A 21,385-nucleotide genomic window follows, 5' to 3' on the forward strand; every position below is an offset into this window, starting at 1 on the left:
CTCCTTGCAGAAATTAAGGCCACCCTGAAGTCAGAAAGGTGGAGGGATGACAGGAGTGTTAGCTAAGAGATAGCTGGTTCTGAGACTTCGTTCCAACATGGCTCAAGTTGTGCCAGCTAGCAAGGCTCTGTTAACCAATCCACACCAAAACCTTCATCACCTCTTGCTTCTTAAGTTAGCAAAGTAGCCAACAAACACATTTTCAAATTCATTTCCCATAGTAAAAGCCAGATAAACAGATAAAAGAACCAGAATACGTAGGAGATTAGAGCAGAAAGTGAGCAGTTATGGGGGAAAAAGTAAGGAAAAGGTATTATAGTTCAGGCACTAATAACTGTGAGAAAGGAACAGTACAATTGCAGGGATTTCTGCACACCCACACACAACAAGGATGCAGGCTGCCCAGTTTTTCTCTCGATGCAATAAGCCAGTCATGTAAGGTTAGAATGGGGGAGTGGAGGGTTGGGGTGGTTTTGGAATTGCAAAGGGTCCATAATACCTGCTCTTAGATACAATATATGTATGTTTCCAAAGGAATGAAGAATGCTACTGATAACCCAATGCCTTTGCAGGATTGCAGGCCTCTCAGGCAAAACAAGAGCAATTTAGGGTATGATTTCTTACCACTTTGGATGCAGAGTAGCTTGACCTACCTTAGTGCAAACAGTACAAACTAAAAACTAGTACTGCTAGCCAGCCATCCCTCATTAGAAAGAGATCTGCAGTGTATACACTTCTTTCTCTCTCCCTAGCGCATTAAGCAGAAATTTGAACTGCAAGTGCTCTCCTAAAAGAAATGCCTACCAGTTCATTATTCTGAATGCACAAGGTGGTTCTACCACTCTTACAGAGTTATCCATGGCCTTCAGGATAAGAATCAAGCTCCTAAAAGTGGCATATAAAGTCAAACGTAATTTGTCTGGAACTGAAGACTTCACTTTGCCCTATTTTTTAACAGTGCTTGCAGTTCTCAGCAAGTGATGCCAATCTACATAATGCCTCAGTGCAACACTGCACAAAGGCCCCCTCCCATTCCTGGGGCTCATAATTCAAGTTCAATGTTCCTCCCCCCATGTCTACCCACTCTCCCTGTTAGACCATAAAACTCCAGATCCTGTTCACTAGTAGCAATTTATTGCCACTGTCCACTGCAGGTGAACAAGAAGAAAAAGAATTCCCCAGGCAACACAACCCCAGGATCCTCCTTCCAGGGTACACCTGAATTCTCTAAGGCCCAAATTTGAGTTACCACCATCTTCCAGGACACTGTCAGGCCTACATAAACCATATTTCTCATTTGACTGGTCTATTTCTCATTTTACTGCTCACGATTATCTGGAAGTGTGCTGGAACTGGCTCATCTGAGCTGGCTGTGCCCATGTCTCCCAACTCTCTATTCAGTGATTCATGTTGGCAGCTCCAAACTGATCACGGTGGTTTTATTTACACCATGGGAACTGGCAACATCTACAACTCAGGACTTGTTTTGTTTTTGTTTGGTGGGGGGAGGGAATACCCAATTGTTAAACATTTACTACACCACAATATTTTCCCTAAATGACTTATACTTCCTCTCTGTGAGACCTAACTTCCTTTTCTTTCTCACCCAAAATTCCATTGAACCACCTAGAATTTATCTTCCATGATCAAAAATCACCTAGATGCTCAGTCATTTCATGTTTTGTTGCCTACACCTCCTGCAGAACAGGCTACCGAATTTACAAGGTACAGTGCAAAATGAAAATGTGGGGTCCCTTGTTCAAAAAGTATTAAGAATTTCAAGACAATGGGAGCACGTGGGTGGCTCAGTCGGTTAAATGTCTGCCTTCAGCTCAGGTCATGATCCCGGGTCCTGGGATCGAGTCCTGCATCAGGCTCCCTGCTCAGCGGAGAGCCCACTTCTCCCTCTGCCCCTCACCCTGCTCATGCTCGCTCTCTCACTCAAATAATAAATTTTTAAAAATCTTAAAAAAAAAAAAAAAGGATTTTAAGACAATGACAGCAGAGCATTAAACCAAGAACAGGGCCTTTCTAAGTGTCCGGACTTGTATAGCTACACAGGTCCCATGCCCATAAAGTGGTCCCTGACCCCCTATTCTTAACTGTGAGCGTGCCCTTCCCTGAGGATATTATTTCCCATGTAGCTCTGCAATCTGAGGGCTCCTTACTCTCCCATAATTCACGATTGAAGGTGGGTTTGTATTTTATTTGCTCCCCTTCCCAATGCCCTTTGCAGACCATTCCTCTTCTAGCTTTTCTGTAAAACCTCTCCCCTCTGCCATCTAGATGCAATTCAACTCTCACCACAGCTAGCCTCCTCCCCACTGCCTCAATCCTCCTCCTACTTTGATGAGGGCTTTGACATCTGGCTCTCAAAACTCCTCTTTACCCCAAGTCCCTGCCTAAAGAGTAATAGGGTTAAGCAGACAGACTTTGGATAGAATCAGAATGCCTGGGTTCAAGTCCTGGTACTACCATATACTAGCTATTGCTGCCTTGGCCATGCTCCTTAACCTCTCTTTTCCTGAGTTTCCTCGTTTATAAAATAGAGATGGTTAATAGTACTTCATAGGATTTCTTGTATAGATTAAGAGTTAAAACATGTCAAGGGTTCAGAACAGTACCTGGCACATAGTGAGTGCTCACTCAGTAAACATTAGCTATTGCTATCATCATCATCATCCTTAAAGTCTAGCTCCGTGTCTACATGGATAACTCATGTAACATGTATTTTGAGCTTCCCGAGTTCTTTGAGCTCCTTGTCTCCAATTAATTCCTACTCTACTCTGCCTCAGCAACCCTCTTCCATAGCTACACCTAGCTCCTATAATCACCAGAACTTCTCCACCTCCAAAATCTTAAATTCAAATATCCCATCCCCTGATGACTACTTCCAGTCTTCCAGAGCACACATTTAAATTGTACCCCCTATATCTGCCTCCCATGATGGAAACCTCTGAATGCCAAACTCTATCATATCTCTGTCAGACCCTCCCACATCTGCCTCTTCTTATAGTCTCTCCTTAATCCACTCTCTTGACAATAACTTCCAATTTCCACACCCCAATTTCTTCCTGCACAAGACTGGCAAAGTTCCAACCTTGGGTAAATCAAACTATCAGCCTTTTCTTGACAGGGTTGCCAAGAGCTACTGCGGAGACTCATGCGACTGCAGAGATAGGTACCACTGTTATAAATTCGTAATCTCCTTCATCAGTGCTACCACCAATCTATTTCCTTACTTGCTTGGCCGTCTCCTACCCTTCACAATGGCTGTTTCAGATCTTTATCACTCTCTCCAAACCTGATTTTCCTGCCCTACCTACCTGTGCCCCCTCCACCTATCTCTGCTTCTACTCTCAGGAAATGATCTACCCCACTTCAGAAGAACAGGCATGTGACTAGAACCACCACAATTCCCTCCTACTAAACTATAAACCCACCTTAGCTACATATTCACCCATCTCTCCTTTCCTATCATGATGAAGATGTCTCTCCTCCTGCTTAAGGCTAATCTTGATCCTCTGCGCTGGATTCTAACCCGCTTGCCCTGGAAGGCAGTGGTTCTCAGTGTGTGCTTCTCAGACCAGCAGCACTGGCACTCCAGAACCGTGTTGTAAATGCAAATTCTCAGGCCCTACTCTAGACCTACTAAATCAGAAACTCTGGAATTGGGGCCCAGCAATCTGTTTGTAACAAGGCCTCCAGGTGATTCTGATGGATGCTGAAGTTTGAGAACCACTGCTCTAAGGAATGATTTGTTTATCCCCTTCCCCATATCTTCAAACCCTTTCTTTAGGGCAATGGTTCCCTTGCCTGAAGAGCCTCCTATCTGATTCCTCCACATACATTCTTGCCCCTCTCCAATCTATTCACCACACAGCAACATATCTGATCAAGTTATCCCCTGCTTAAAATTCTTTAATGACTTCTCACTGATCTGAAGATAAAAACCAGTATCTTAAGAAGGCCTCAAGGCTCTCCACAGCTCACAAGCCTCCTCTTTCACCTCTGGCTCACTTTGTTCAATAAGACCAGCCTCTCTCAACTTCCTGATCTTGCCATGCTCTGCGGCACCCAACAAACCTTGAAATTGTTTTCTCTCTGCCTAAAATACTCTGCTTGCCTCTTTTCCAAACTCTTTCTATGTCAAGTCTCAACTTACACTTTCTTTACTTAGGGTAAATCTTACCCCTTATTCTCAATTAGGTCCCTTTTGGATGCTCTGATAGAACTCTGCACTTATCCTCTCAAATCCACATCAAACTTACAATTATTTAATTATTATAAATGTATTGTCTGTTTTTTGCCAGAGCATAAGCTCTGCTGGGGCAGAAATCATGTCTCTCTTGTTTACTATAATATCCCTAGTGCCTAGGGGCACCTGGGTGGCTCAGTCAGTTGGCAGATATTTATTGCACATTTACTATGTGCAAGGTATTATACTAAGCTAAGCACTAGGGATATTTTTTTTTTAAGATTTTTTAATTTTGTGTACATAACTCTACTAATGCAGTAATTACACACTTGTGTCTGAGTCTCCATTAGGCTGTCAACTCCCTAAGGGCATGGACCACATCTTGTTCACCTTTGTATCTCCAGGGCTTAGAAAAGGACCTCATGTTGACAACAGATGTCTAAATGTTTATGGGCATATTAAATCTAAGACTGTATCTCTAATTTTGCACTGAAAGGTTTTTTCCTAATATTAAATCTGGGGTCCAAAAAATAAAATAAAATAAAATAAAATTCTCAAAAAAAATATTAAATCTGGGTTCCAATTCTAGGTTTGTTATTCATTAGCTGCACAAACTGTTTAACCTCTTTGGACCTCGGTTTCCTCACTAGGGAAATGGGGCTGATAATACCAACTTGGAAATACTTCTATGGAAATTAAGCAAAATGACACTGAACAACAATTAGCACACATAGTGCCTGGCATGTAGTAGCGTCCCTCCTCTGGCTTCAACTTGATAGAGACAACTAGGACAAAACAAATACAAAAATAAGTCACAGCAATCAAGGGAGGCTGAGCACAGAGTGAGTCACTCCTTTTAATCATTTGCCTAGGAAGATCCACAATGAAGAAACAAAATAAGCAGAATAAACTCTACTGGTGGTATCCCCCTTGGCATATAAAGCTTGGTAAGGACTCACCCCAGAGACCTCTTGGCTGATGGCCACATCTGGCTCCCTAGCCCAGTAGGTCAGGTCTTAGTCTGTGGTGCCAGGAATGGCTACCTCGACTGGAATAGAAACCACCCCATAAGGACTATGTTTACACGTGGGAGATGAGGAAGAGGGAGGACAGCTTGAATGCAACTACATCTATCCAGTGTTTTGCAATCTGGCAGAAAATACTGCGGAATTGTTGGTGAAGACAGACACCACACAACTGCACTTACCTGTAGTCTAAGAACCACCTTAGACTAGATAATGAGCAGACTTCTGCTTTTACCAAAACAATGGTCAGACTTGCAGGCAGTGAACGTCTCTGAGGTCCAATTATGCTTGTACATCTGGGCAGCACCCAGAAAGACGACACCAGGCAGCTTTATACTTACACTCCTCAGCATTGAGTGCTGCCCACAAGCACCAACTTCACTGCTCATGTGTGCCAAATGTAAAAGCAGATTTAAGTTTCTCTGTTCCTTATTTAAAATGTGCTTACCTCTGCGGAACCACTGGTATTCAGATAACCTACTTCCTTGGAGTCATTCATTTCAGAATGCTGTGTCACCATATGTGTAGTTACTTCTTCACTGGGACTATCTCTCTTCCAAAGCTTCCTGGTTAAGCTCTGATGGTCCCTGGAAGATACAGTGGGTCTGAGTGGAGTTCTGGGTGGACTCTGTCTCCTCCAAGATGTCCTGCTCCAACCTAGACCCAGAATATGTGGTACATCATCTTCAGGTGGAAAGCCCAAATCATCTGTAGTTTGGAATTTTTTAAAAAATACCAGCATGGAATTGGAAGAGTCTGTCCTAAAAGTGTGGCAGCTCTGGGGCCTGCTGCAATCTGTCTGAATGCACATCCCTTCTAACCACCAAAAGGCATGGCACGCAGGGTCCTGGCAGCAGGCAGCCCAACACAACTGGAGAGAGGGGGTTCCTTCAAGAAGCCGGAGGTGATTTTCTCCCCCAGATCTCAGGCCAACTCCAAATTCTGTCTTCGCCTGCTGGCACCTGCTCTCACTGGCATCTAAAAACAAGGAATGAAAACATTTTAAGATGTAATAAAAACAGACTACTGCTCTGTAAAGAGCCCTGAACACCAACATTTAAGGCTATTTTGAAGAGTGGTTTTTAAGAGGGTGGGAAAGCTGTCTAGTAAGTGGAACAGAAGAAGCAAAATAGAGTGTTTTTTGGCTCAGGATACTTTAGCTTATAGAAGTACTGCTCCCACGGTTCATCACTGGTTCCCCTTCTCAATGAGTCCGTTCCACACAGACCTTTGATACAGAACTCCAGTTCATGAAACAGAAAAAACAAAACAGCTATTCTGGTAGAAGCGTATGGAGGGATGGGGGGAGTCCCACCACTTGACCTTCCACTCACATCCTGGCATTTCTCAGGGAGTGTGACCACTATGGGACCAGAAGAACAGGTAGCAAAACTGGATGGAATAACTACCCCGCCCCCACCCCCGAACTGGCAGCAACACAAACTGAGTACTCTTAACCTCTTCCAGGCTAAAGGTTCATCCGTTTTCTAACCAACTGTTTGCCAGAGTCAGGCAGTTTTGCACATCATGGTATCAGCCAGAGCAGTAGTCAGATTACCAAGAAGTTTAATCATGAGCTGGATTCTGCTAGAATGAACTTCCTACTGACAAGCCATGTCATGATAAGAAATAAAGGAACAGAAGTACAATAGTGACCTACTGTGGTTAACATAAATAACATGGTCCAAAATTCTAGCTAATGTTGCTTCTGGATAAACTCTTGGGCTATTGAATTACTTCAGGCATGGCATTAACTTTCCTGAAGTATTATCTCACTTCTGTTTTCTTAGATGTAGAAAAGTCAAAGCATGTTCTAAATGAAAGCTGTTATACAGAGTTCATTTTAAGGTCTTAGTTATAGAGGTATCTGTACCCAACTATGGTCAGGGTTATACAGGGTCAGGACCAGGGTGAGGCAAGATAGGTGCCTCAGGCACAAAATTTAAGGAGGTGCACACTCTCAGAGTCATGCAAGTATAGAGTTGGCTTACCCAAACTTGAGAGCGAGTGCCTCCTTAAATTTTGTGCCCTAGGTGTTCTTTCTTCACCCTAGCCCTGGCCCTGGGGTTAGAACATAAAATATGTTTTAAAATTACATACAGAAAATATGCAGTAGAATCAAAACACCGAGGACATGGATAATCATGTCTGCATGTACACAGAACTGAAAGGGGGCTCTGACTAACCAAAGCAACAATGTGATAATCAGTGAAAGCCAACCTGACTCCCAGGAAATATTTATAAAATGTCCAGCAGACTAAATGTGGACACCAGTCAAATGAGAGAGAAGAGGAAAATAAAGGCAGGCTTCTGGATTACTGAGCAGGGGCTGTGGAAGCCAATCTGCCATTGTTCATTAAAAGAAAAGAGAGAGACATTGGCACAGACCTAACATCAGACAAGGCAATTTAGAAACCTAGAAAAAATAGAACTTCCTTAAGAAAAATGAAGAAATAGCAACTACGAAAAAAAAAATGAAGCTACCAAGAGCTACAGAAATACCCCTCATATCCTCATCCACCTTCCTACACAGTAACCAATGGTATGAATCTTGGTAACAGCTGAGTATACAGACTGTGTTGAAATCAATAAATGGTTACATCAGTGACTACTGTCAGCCACCTTTACATCAACTTTCCATCATTCTTCGCAGAATAATTCTCTCACATTTAACATAGTGAAGAGGTCCACACAGATGAAAATAACCTGCACCTTTCTGTAAGCCACTATTTTATTTAATTTTTAAAATGTACTGTGACATCCACTTTTGCCCCTGCAGAAGAAATTGCCATAGGACTTGCCCTCCCACCATGAGCAACTAGAAAACTAGACTATATGAAACAATTGTTTTTAGACAATGAACAACAGGTGGTCTAGGACTGTGATCCCAAAGAGGAAGGAAACAAACAGGTAAGCCCTATGACCACCCTGGCTTTCTGTATGGAAGCGTGCTCCAGACAGTGGCACAGGGAAGGAGAGCCCAAGCAGACTAGGGCAGACTTGCTGAGTTGAGGAAACAGAGTTTAAGGTGACTATGATACCTAGAATTTTGGAATAAACAACCAAAAAGGAGGAAGCGACACAAAGGAGAAAGAGCTCCCATATTCTGGATAATGGTCCCTTTCAATCTTTGACTGAATACTAATTTACCCCAAGTATAGGTTGAGACGACATGAGGGAAATTAGAAAATATTTTGAACTGAATGAAAATGAAAACATAACATATAAAAATTCATGGGATGCAGTTAAAATCAGTGTTTAGAGGGGCATTTATAGGTTTAAATGCTTATTTTAGAAAATAAAAAAAGTCTAAAATCAATGACCTAGAGAGACACACAGGGAGAAGGCCATGTGATGACAGAGGCAGAGACTGGAGCAACACAGCTATAAGCCAAAGAACACCAACGACTGACAGTGACGATCAGATACTAAGAAGAGTCAAGGAAGTGTTCTACCCAGAGTCTCAGAAGGTACCAACCCTTTATTTTGGACTTCTAGACTCCGGAACCATTGGCTTATCAGGATTTTCTGCCCTTACCTAAGAGAACAGTTAAGGAGACTGAGGGCTCCAAGACTACCAAGAGTACACATCCAGGGATCACTGACATTTAGGCATGCGGCTGTGAGCTCTACCCAGACTGAATGGAGACACCTGGACACATTCAGTGGACATGCACAGGGATGTGATACTGGAAAACCATGGGCATCTGAGGGGCTTCTCTTTTTCAAACCAAAATTAATTGCCCAACTGGAGCAAGGGGTAGAGCCCTGGGTGGAGGTGTGAAAAGCTCTGCCGGGTGCCTGTACAGTCTAGGAGTACTGGTTTGAAACAAAGGCATCAGTCCTAAAGCAAAGTATTTCTGAAGGATCAGCTCCAGAAGAGTGAACATAAGGTGTCATCGTTGATACAGGCCTGGAATGGGAGAACAGAAGTTCCACAGAGAAGCAGCACTGTAATGTGGCAAAATCTTTAAATATAATTCCTCCTTTATTAGCCATCAGAAAAATCTTTTTTTTTTTAAAGATTTTATTTATTTATTTATTGGAGAGCAAGCGAGCGAGAAACAGCATGAGTGAGGAGAGGGTCAGAGGGAGAAGCAGGCTCCCCGCTGAGCCGGGAGCCCGATGTGGGGCTCGATCCCAGGACCCTGGGATCATGACCTGAGCCGAAGGCAGTCGCTTAACCAATTGAGCCACCCAGGCGCCCAGCCATCAGAAAAATCTTATAGGTGAGATAACCCATTAATGTAAAGAATGTGGGATAGCCTTTATGAACAGCTCATTTCTTTTAAATCATCACAAAATCCACATAAGCGAACAACCTTATAGATGTACTCAATGTGGAAATTTCTCAAGAAGGACTCAACAATTACTATCAGAGAATTCACTGTAGAGAGAAACCCCATCAATGCAATGAATGTGGAAAAGCTTTCAAAAAGAACTCTATCCTTTTAAGTCATCCGAGAATTCATACCAGTCAGAAACTCTAAATATGTAAAGACTGGGAAAAGCCTTTGCTCAGAACCCAGCCCTTACTCATCATGAGAATACATAGTGGAGAAGAGCCTTTTAAATGTAATGAATGTGGAAAAGCTTTCAGGGATAACTCAATTATGGTGGAACAACATCAGAAACTCCATACTGGTGAGAAACTATATTGGTGTAATGAACGTGAAAAAGCCTTTAGGAAGAGCTCAACCCTTATTAGTCATCAAAGACACACAGGAGGGTCGCCTACGTGGCTCAGCCCGTTAAGCGACCGAATCCTGATTTCAGCTCAGGTCATGATCTCAGGGTTGTGAGACTGAGCCCCGCATCAGGCTCCACAGTGGAGCCTGCTTAAGATTCTCTCTCTTCCTCTGCTCCTCCCCTGCCTCTAAAAAAAGAATACATATAGGAGAGAAACCCTATCACTGAAATAAATGTGGAGAATCTTTCAGGTATATACTGTTTGCTGGACATTAGGAAACTCACAGTGAAAATAAACCCTGTTGGTGTAAATGACTGTGGGAAAGCCTTTGTGAAGAGCTTATTGGATATGAGAGAATTCACACTGGACAAAAATCCTATCACTGCAAGAAATATAGGAAAGTCTTCAGGCACAGCTCCAGCCTTGCTGAACATCAGAGAACCCATATAGAGGAAAACCTCAGAAATGTAATGAATGTGGGAAGACTTTGCCCAAAGAAAATTCATAACAAAGAGCCACCAAATATAGTTAGTGTGGTAAATCACACAGCAAGAGTTTATTCCTTCGAGCATCAAAGAGAAGACATTCAATAAATTATACATTTAACAAAAATATTCTGTGCACCTCTACGCCAAAGAACTTCTCACCTGTGAAGATTTCATTATAGTATGGTTTGTACTGGTGAAATAATTGAAAAACTTAAATGTCGATCAATACAGAAATAGTATAGAATACTATGCAGCAACTGAAAACAATGAGGTAGAATTGTATATACAGCAATAGAAACAGCCCCATGAGGGGTGCTGGGGTGGCTCAGTCAGTTAAGCAGCCAGCTTTTGATTTCAGCTCAGGTCATGATCTCAGGGTCCTGAGATCAAGCCCCACATTGGGCTCCACACTCAGCTGGGAGTCTGCTTGAAGATTCTTTCTCTATCTCCCTCTCCCTCTGTCCCTCCCCCCCCCCCCGACTCACGTATGCGCGTAAGCACTCTCTAATTAAATAAATAAATCTTTTAAAAAGAAAAGAAAAGAAATATCCCCATGATACCTTAAATTAAAAAAAAGCAAGTTGCAGGGGGCGCCTGGGTGGTTCAGTCAGTTAAGCTTCTTCCTTCGGCTCAGGTCCTGATCTCTGGGTCCTGGGATTGAGCCCTGCTTCAGGCTTCCCGCTCAGTGCGGAGTCTGCTTGTCCCTATCCTTCTACCCCTTCCCCCGTTCATGCTCGTTCTCTCTCTCTCCCTCTCTCTCAAATAAATAAATAAAATCTTCTAAAAATTTAAAAAGCAAGTTGTAGAAAATTTATATATGATGGTCTTATTTATATTTTTTAAAACGAAGCTTTTTTTGTTTCTACATATATATTATATACATTCCAAAGGATCTGGAAAAATGAAGGCCATACATTAACAGCCAAAAATATATATATATTTTTAATCAATGATCTATGCTTTCATCATAAAAGCTAGAAAAAGAAGAGTAAATTATACCCAAAATAAGTTGAGAAAGGAAAAAATAAAGATAAGAGTAACCAATGAAACAGAAAACAAAAAGTAGAGAAAATCAATGAGACCAAAATCTGGTTTGAAAGATCAACAAAACTGATAAAGCTCTAGTCAGATTGATGACAGAAAAAAAGACAACAGTCACAAATTAACAATATCAGAAATGAAAGAAGGGATGTCACTACTGATACAATAAACCAGGGGCAGCAAACTATGGCTCAAAGGCCAACTCTAGCTACTGTCTAGTATTGTAAATAAAATTCTATTGGAATATAGTCACACTCATTTATTTAAATATTCTCCACAGCTGTTTTTGCTCCACAATGGCAAAGTTTTTTTTTAAGATTTTATTCATTTGAGAGACAGAGTGAATGAGAGAGAGTACATGAGCAGGGGGAGAGGGAGAAACAGGCTCCCCTGCAGAGCAGGGAGCCCGATGCAGGGCTGGATCCCAGGACCCCAGGTCACAACCCGTGAAGGCAGACACCCAACCAACTGAGCCACCCAGGCACCCCCACAATGGCAGAGGTAAGTAACTGCAAGAGACTTATCTTAAGACTCACAAAGCCTAAAATGTTTACTATCTGGCCTTGTAAGAAAGCTTGCCAATCCCTGGTCTAAGAATGTACTTTTTTTCGACTTATTATTAACAAGTGAGTAGAGCCTAAATTTGGATGTTAACTTATAGAAGATTGATAAGTTACAAATGATTTTGATTTTCACAGAGATGCAAATTATTTGTCTAGTAAAAGATAACCTCAAAAGTTTAATTAATAAGGCGCCTTTTCTTCCCACCTAGCTATTATCTTTATTTCTTTATTCATTCATCCATTCAACAAATATTACAGTGCACCTGTTTCATGCTAGGCACTGCTTTGATGGAGCTTAATAATAATTTAGATGGGGAGACAGGTTAAACAGACACAATAATGAATGTAGGATTGCAAACTAATGTAAGTACTCTGAAGGAAAGAAATTCAGCCTTTATGGAATAAAGGTAGTTAAATTTGGAATTTACTGAACAGATATATTATCGCATACGTGACATGCTATCAAAGATGTTCACTGTCGGGGCTCCTGGGTGGCTCAGTCAGTTAAGCATCCAACTCTTGATTTTGGCTCAGGTCATGATCTCGGGGTCGTGATCTCAGGGTTGTGAGATCGAGCCCTGTGTTTGGGCTCCACACTCAGCACCGAGTCTGCTTGAGATTCTCTCCTCTTCGTCTGCCCCTCCCCCTACTCACACTCACTTGCTCTCTTGCTCTCTTTCTCAAATAGTAAATAAATAAAATCTTTAAAAAAAAAGATATTCACTATATGTTGTTTGAAATGAAAAAAATATTGGTACTAACTTTTAAACTTCTCAATAGAGAACTGATTAAATAAATTAAAGAAGATCCATGCAGTTATGGGGATGAATAAGGCTACTCTATATAGTACTAGTATGCAGTGATATCCAGGATACACTATGTAGAAAAAGAAAAGTTCAGAGCAGTGTGTCTAGTATGCTACAATTTGTGTGTGTGGGGGAAAGAATATAATGTTTATGCATATATATGCATAGACTATTTTTGGAAGAATATTCAAGAAGTTGGCATGGTTGCCTTTAGTAGGGGAAAGGAGGTAGCTCGAGAGACTGAAGTGAGAGACTTGTTTGTTCACTAAATATACTTTTATACCTTTTGAATTTGTACAATGTACATGTATTATCTTTTGAAAGATAAATTTTAAAAATTTAAATAAACAGAAATGTCAATGGCTTCCCAGGGCTCTTAGAATGATAATCAAAATCCTTAACATAACCTAAGAAGATCCTGTATGATCTAGACCATGTCTACCTTCCTGGCCCCACCATGTAATAGGCTCTCCCTCCGTCATTATGTTCCAACCCACCAGCCTTCTTTCATTCCCCAAATGGACTATGCTCCCTCTCCTAACTGGGCTCTGCGCATGCTGCCCCCTCTATTGGAAACTCTCTTGTCTCCCTTCTTTACCCAGTTAGCTCCACTCATGAGATCTCAGTTCAACCATCATTTCCTTAGAGAAGCCTCCATGCCAAGTCAGGTCTCTCCATTTATACACTCTTTGGGCCTGTTACCCCTTTCCTTTAAAGCAATTACAACAACAACACTTACAAAATTACATTTCTTTGTGTGATCTTCTGCTCAATGTTTTCCCCACAACCACACTGTAAGCTCGAGGATGACAGGTCCATGTCTGTTTTGTTTTTTTTCTCTCTCACTACTGTACCCCCAATTCTGACATGGCACTTGGCACATTACACTGCAGGTGCCCCAAAATATCTTTCTGAATGAATGCACAAACAAAGGCATGTATGCATATGGAGGAAGCCAGGTGGCCTGGTATCAGGTGGGTCATACTGAAGACATCCAGGCCGTTGACAAGACTTCAAAAAGAGACGAGGCCCATATGCTATAATAAATGAGGGGGGTGAATAATGGTTGGTAGATGAGTAATGACTAGGGTAGGAAGTGGCATAAACCTCAACGAGCAGAACTTTTTCCATGACACTGGAGGAGTACTGTGCCAGAAGTGACAGTGAGGAGTGATGACGACATCAGTTCCACCTCCAAACTCAGAAGTACATGGGAGATGGAAGAATGAGCAACCATCGCCTGCAGGCTAGAGGGAAAACCATGTTTTTCTCCAAGAGAAACCCAGGTCTCAGAACATTCTATCTAATGTCTTAACTCATAAGTTTGAGTCTAGAGAGGGTTTAATAACTCTATGGATTCTTGTCACAGTTAAAAAGTTGAGAAGGGAGGGGTGGTAAATGTGAGTTGAAAAGCACAAAGTTATACGGGAATGTCAAGTCAGACACACGCAAATCACAACGGTTAAGGCACTTTCTAGCAAGAAAAAAGGAGAGGATGGAAAATTATGATGATGAACTGATGACAGGGTTGCTGCCTATCCATCCTTGATATAAATGGTGAAAGCTTTGAGGCAAATCACAGAGGATATCTGTGGAATTTGGGAGAACAGATTTAGACTCAGGGGAAATGGTGAAGGCAATTTATGGGAATTACAAGGTCAAAGGGAAAGGAGCAAAAAAATTCTAATTCCCTGGTTGTTGCTAGCAGCTCTGGTCAACTCCAGATCTTTGAAAGAAGAGGAGACAAAAGTGGGGGTGGAGGAGGGGTTAGCTATAAGACTGGTTTGCCCTGCAAGGGTCTTTTTCTTCCATAGTTCCATGAAGAATGTCACATAAGCTACACAATTATCTGCTGGTATAAAAGAGAAACATTTTAGAACCCAAACACCCCCTGCTTTGTGAGGTGACCTGGAAGCCTCAGTCAGAGATCTCATCTATTACTCTGGGCAAGAGAGAGCATGTTCAATGGTGGAAGGAACAACCTGGGCATTCACATAGGATGTTTCAGACTCTCCCCACTTCACTTGGACCTCTTGATTGCTATATTCTTAAAATTATTATTAGAGCTTAGTGATGGGTAAGATCTCTGATTCATGTGACTCTTACCTGACAATCTGATCCTTTGTCTTAGCTCAAGGGACTAGAGCCTGGGAGAGGACAAATGGTCAGAAGCACTTATGTCTTGGACAGTGACCAGAAGTAAAAGAAATGTGAAGCATGAGGCAGGTTAAATGGCTACGGCATTGCTAAGAAAATTAATCCCAATAGTTCCCAATAAGGAGAGGAGGTACTGTGATCTCTCAGTTCACATGTTTACTTAGTGGGATTTTGACTGACTTATTTTTTTAATTAACTGTATTTAAAAAAAAATGTTGCTCCATTTTGTGTTCAATAATAAAAATATGGGGGGGAAACAGTTCTTTCCCATCCATTCAGTGGATCATAATTCTTCTTCTTAGATGGCTAAAAGACACGGGTTCTAGATTCAGCTCTAGGTCTGTCATTTACTATTATTTAACCTTTGAAAAGTAACTTAACCTAAGATTCAATTTTCATTGTTGTTACTCTTGAGAAAAAGAGTTCATCAGAAGAGGAAGCAGAGGAGCATTGGTAGAGTCAATATTGGATTCTAGAAGTAACTTGGATAAAAGGTTAGATGAAAATAAGCTCCAATTTTAGATCAGTTCCTCTCCTGCCCACGCCACCATAGCCTGGCTCTGCTCCCAGGGCCTAAGCAAAAGCAATATTAAATCCTTACAAAAGAGGGCTTACATAGAACCTTAGACTGAAAAACCTTTGGGAAAGTCTGGAACTCACTGTTGGTAGGAGCATGTAGAAAGCTTACCCAGGTGGAGTACAGGAGGGCAGAGCCAATTCCTTTCCTTCTAAAGCCATGACAAAGCAGAGAGTACAGCTCTCCCATATGTATTACCTGGAGGATCCCCAAAACTGGAAGCTCTGGAGCTACCAATGCTTACTTATCATTACCACCTCTCAGAATACAGAATTCTAATAAATCTAGCACAAAATCTAGACCAGGTTTCATAATTCCAAGTAGCAGAGTGGAAAAGTCTGTAGAATATATAAATTATTGCCAGAGGAAACTCATCAAATACTTTCGGAAGCCATGAACAACTCCAGAAACACTGAGAGGCAGTGCTGTTGCCTCTGGCATTTGTAAATCTCAGGTAACAAGCCTGACTTTTCCAGCTAATTTGGAAACTGCTCTGGCTGGCAACCAAGAAGGAAGCAGAGACAGAATGCCCACTACCTTAGGAACCATACTGTTAAGGTCACTGGGAATTCATACTTGAACCAAATTCATCAAACTGTATCCCAATGGAAGGGCTAGCATGGTGGGAATGAGAGTAGAGAGAATGCCCTGCCAGTATTATTTCAAAAAAAACCAAAAACCAAAAAAAAAGCAGTTGGTACAGTCTTCCACTGGGGGGCAAGGGGAGCCAAGTTTCTGTGGACAATAATGATTGGTGAGAACATTATACAGGCAAAATTTGCACTTACTTTTAACATTCATTGAAACTAAAATTCTATTCTAGAACTCTCACAATTTTGTAATATGGTCAAGAATCCATTCAAGATTTCCTTTGATGGTTATACCTGTAATGAACTATTATCAAGCAGTAAAGCAGCAGCCTTAAATTGGGTGAAGTCAGTGACTGAACTCTGGCTCCACACTGTCTTCCTACAGCTATAACCAAAAGTATGCATTGTCTCAGGAGCAATAGGTCTTGGACAAGATGGCTGCCATATGAAAATGAGACAAGCAGGCATATTATCAATCCCCAAAACAACTCACAGGAGCTGTTCAAATACAAACCACCTCAGGGGGCACCCTCCACCTTCCTTTTGACTGTCAGCATGTCTGTCACCTGCACACCCACTAACAAATACAAAAATGGTTCTAGTGACTCCACACCAGTTCTCTCCCTCGGGAGTTAGCACATTCAGAAAGCAAAGCAGAGGAGGTAACTAAATCCTCTGAAGGGCACAGTCAGGTATTATAAAGTTTGGAAAAAGCCAGGGTAATAACCGGTGCCCTCTCTCCTCTTCAAAAGCGCCAACACTTTTTTCCTCAGCAGCACACAGGTTAGATTGAAAGGTGGCAGTAGCCTCACAAAGCAGCCCTTTGAAAAGAAAATAATTACCATTCATTGCCTTAGCTGTGTGCCTAGCTTTGTTTAGAGCACAGTTTGTTAAATGTTGTGGTGTAGGTGATTTGCTGAAACTAAACTAACTGCTAAATAAGAACCAGTAGGCTTTGTGTCCATATTCTGACTTCTTTCCCTTGACTGTATGTAACATTTCCATTTTTCCCCAAGACCATTCTTATCAAAGACAAACTCCCCATGGAACCAGCTGCCCAACAGATATCTCATAGCCACTATTCACGATAACCCTTGATGGTCTGCTAGATGGAAAACAAGCTTCTAGCTACTTGATCACAAAACCTGAGCCTTGTAGCACTTCTCTGATTAAGAGTATTTCAAAGAGGGGCGCCTGGGTGGCTCAGTTGGTTAAGCATCTGCCCTTGGCTCAGATCATGATCCCAGGGTCCTGGGATCGAGTCCCGTATCAGGCTCCTTGCTCAGTGGGGAGCCTGCTTCTCCCTCTGCCTCCCACTCTCCCTGCTTGTGCTCTCTCTCTCTCTCTCTGACAAATAAATAAATAAAATCTTTAAAAAAAAAATTACTCCGAAGAGCAAGTCCCCTCCTGTAAACACTGTCACTAAAGAAGCCTTAAAGGTACTGGATTGTGGCAAATTGCTGAAGAGAAAAACCATAAATCTCTGCAGAAGATGGCAATATTTTCAGGCAAAAAAGAAGGAAAATGTTTTTTTTTAATCTACCTACCTAAGGCAGAATACTGATACTTTACAGGTTAAAGGAACTATGAAAACCACCCCCATTTAATCTTGGTTTAATGAAAAAAAATACATCCAGTTTCCAAGGTGAGGATCATACAGAACCTTCTGGAAGTCTGAGTTTAAAAAAAAAAACCACATTGTTTCCAAAAGAAAATCCCATATCAAGATCAATACCCTTATTCCATCTCACCCATCTTCTGTCTCCCACCTTATAGGCTGAGGCTGTGGCCCCTGAAATAAGACCACCTGTGTTTGAATCTCTATGCAGCCGACTTAACTAGCTGTGTCATCTTGGGTCATTTTTCTTGGTTTCTTCATGAGTAGAAATAGGAATGATGGTAACAGTATCTAAACTCACGCGGCTATGATAGACATAAAAGAAGGTAAGCTATGCAAAGTACTTAACACAATGCCTATCATGTAGTTAAAGCTCAGTATATATTAGCTGCCATTACTTTTGTTGTTACTATACTTCATTTTAGCACAGGCACCACTTCTTCCAGAAAGTCTTCCTTGAGGAAACACTTACCCCGAGATTCCTCTCTGCATATCCTCTATCATAGAATTTCTCTCACTGGATCATATTTGTTTGTCTACCTCACATACTCTGCCCTGTTTAAGTGCTGGGGTTGTATCTTGTATCTCTGTATTTGTAGGCCCAGTAAAATGCTTGGCATATAGAAGGCATTCAAAGAATTATTTAATTTTAAACATTTATCCAGTATTTAAATAAATGTATGCAATTTTTTAAACTAACAAAACCTAGCAAAAGATGTCAGCTCCACTACAGAATTACTTGAGTTGTCGTCATTTGAATCAGCTCCTTAATGTTAATTAATTCCCTTGGCTAAAAGGTGGCCAGGACAGGAGAGAAAAGCAAAGTTCCCAGTTCACTAAGAAATGAGAAACGGCTTTCTGAATTAAACCGAAGAGAGCACTGAATGGGAGGTATGAGATGTGCAAAAGAGAAACAGAAGAAAAGCCAAATGGATTAAGAGGAGATTGCTGAATCTAATGTAACCAGCTAGAAAGAGCCTTTCCTGCCTAAACTGAAAAATCCTTTGAAATCACAAAGCAATCTTTACTCATGAAAGGACCAACCAAATTTCCGTTCCCCGAGCTATTTCAGGTCACTCCACTTCACTCAAAGGGAAGACAGGCTTTCACCACAGAACTTTCTGAACAAAGTGACAGTGGAGAATGGTTTCCAGTTCACCTAAACAAATGGCCATCCATTGTGGATGACATCTAGATCCATTCAATTTTCCTTCTTCTGAGCAATGAGAAGGAAAAGATAAAAACTCCCAAGTTTTCGTCACCTAGGTGGAAAAGATGGAAACCAGTCTATCACAATTCTAATGCCTCTAGCTTCTACCTGATACTTTTTAAAAAATCAAAAGTTTGCATTAATTGGATACAGCTGCTATTAAGTATCAAAGACCTATCTGTTAAGGTTTAGTCCAAAGCCATTTTCACAACCAAGCAGCAAGTGAGAGTATTAATCAAAACACCCGTATAGCTGAAAATAGCTCTTCTGCCATGAAGTCACCAAAAATGATCCAGTCATCAAGGGCTTTATAATATTTAAAGGCAGATTGGAGGCAAATGATTAAAAAAAAACAACAACAACCTGTAACCAGGGGGTTATATGGCTGCATATAATATACTCAGAATCTCCTGCTTCACTTTTTCTCCCACCACCTTATGACTAAAAGACTAGAGAATGCTGTCAGCAAGGAGAGCACGCCTCCAAGCCACAGCATGAAGGAACCCACACCTCTCTAAGTAACACTGGCTTTGTACTTCAAAAAGCACAGGTATCAAATGTAACAGATCAACTTTGGCCTATACATAAAAGTGGTTCTAAAAAGACGTTGTTTTTCTATAGAGAAAGCCCATAGGTATGATGTGATGAATCTAGCAGTTCCCTATATGGACCACTTGTAGATGTTATTGTCAAAGCCCTGCAGCTGACTGCTGTCTCTGATTGCAGGGCTGATAAATTATTTGCATTCATCAGAGTCATACCAACCTTCTCTGGAAACCCACACAGTGAACCTTGAATCAGAGCACTGCTTTGTTTTTTGGGGGAAGGTTTTAAAAATTTTTTTGCTGGCTGATTTGGTTTTCTAAAGAGAAGGTCATTTAGAGGACCGTGGCAGAGATACGTAAATTAAAAAAAATAGTAGTAAGCTTGAGAGGAAATAAGGAAATAATAGAATAAACCATGAAGTGCTATTTCAGCAGATATGGTCAACAGAGGAAAAGTTTATGTCAATTTATCCACTAAAAATCCCTCTTTTTGGAGAATTATGTAAGTATCATAAAAAAAAAGAAAGAAAAAAGAAAAACACCCTGCAGTGGGCTGAAGTGGGACATGTGAGGACTCAATACAACCAAGCTTCGAATACTTAAATATCTTAAACCACTTTTTGCTTATAGCAAATAAAATGCAGAGCTACAGATGCTTTCTCATCTGTGTGTAAATGAAAGCAAAACTGTGTGAGTAGTTAGTATTCTTAGAATTTTTGAGAGCCAGTTTATTTAAATTAAATCCAAGCCAATCTGTATCTGTACAGAAATAATTTTCTCAGGGCTCTTATTCTCTAGACTTTACAGAGCTGTACATACTCCTCTCTCTACCTCTCCCCCCGAGATAAAGAAAAGAGCTCTGCAGGTTAAAAACCACTTCAAATGAATCTGGAAGAAGGAAGTTCAAAGGGATTAGAATATCACTTGTCTCACCAGCCTGTTATAGAACAGGGTTCAGCTCTTCCCTGTCCAATTCTTTGTGCTCCCATGGCACATCTTGGAATTTATCATGCTTCTTTATGTTTCTATATCTATCTCTGCCTCCATAGTGTGAACTCTCTGATGGCAGGAACTGGGTTTTATTTAGCTGGAGACAGTGTCTGTTGACCTGAATTGTATGTATCTTCAGTATGTACATAACACCTAGATATTATCATTAAGTGATTTGAATTAAACAATCTAGAGAAGGTATTAAAAATGCAGTAAGCATATTTCAAGGCAGTGAACATAAGACAATGCATACAAAGAACTAGGGAACACAAATATTAAGAAAGTGTAATCTAGTTAAAGTCATCAACATGATGCAGCACCAACATACAGATAATTTGTATTGTTTGGCTTATTTACTGTAATCATGTAGCTCTTAATAGACTTCATTTTGATGACACCTACAAGTATCTTTCTCTTATACCTCCATTTTCAAATTCATTGTAATACACATTCTACTGACAGAAAGAAAAATTGGGGCAAGATGGTCAACACTTCTCACTACCAAATTATCCAGTATGGATTCCCTCTAGCCACAGAGAAACTGGCCTTTCCTTATCATCATCTGTAAAACAGCAATATTACTCTGCTGCTTCTTCAGTTCTGGGCAGGGCAATAGGATATCCAAATGCGTGTGAGACGCATGCGCGTGCACACGCGCGCGCACACACACACACACACACACACACTCCCCACAGACACATAGGAAAACCCTTGAAAACACATCATCCAAGGGCCTTCGCTCTTTACCTCTTCCTCCCCACTGACAGAGGAAGCCATGCTGCCAAGGCAGCAACCCCCACGTGAAATATGAAAGAGTGGAGGCGAAACAGCTCCATCAAAACAGCGTGGAAAGGAAAGGAGGGTATGCTTGTCAGTGAAAGTCTCCG

General features: G+C 41.3%; 1 protein-coding gene across 1 annotated transcript in view; it reads right to left on the reverse strand.

Moving 5' to 3' along the window:
* Window positions 1–21,385, reverse strand: part of KIAA0319L (KIAA0319 like) — a 94,474-nt gene that overhangs the window by 60,044 nt on the left and 13,045 nt on the right. The window contains exon 3 of the mRNA XM_021684203.2: window positions 5,672–6,201. Within this exon, the coding sequence (XP_021539878.1) occupies window positions 5,672–6,201 (530 nt within the window). The remainder of the gene's footprint in view (window positions 1–5,671; window positions 6,202–21,385) is intronic.

Source organism: Neomonachus schauinslandi, chromosome 4 (assembly GCF_002201575.2).
Source record: "Neomonachus schauinslandi chromosome 4, ASM220157v2, whole genome shotgun sequence".
Classification (NCBI taxonomy): Eukaryota; Metazoa; Chordata; class Mammalia; order Carnivora; family Phocidae; genus Neomonachus; species Neomonachus schauinslandi.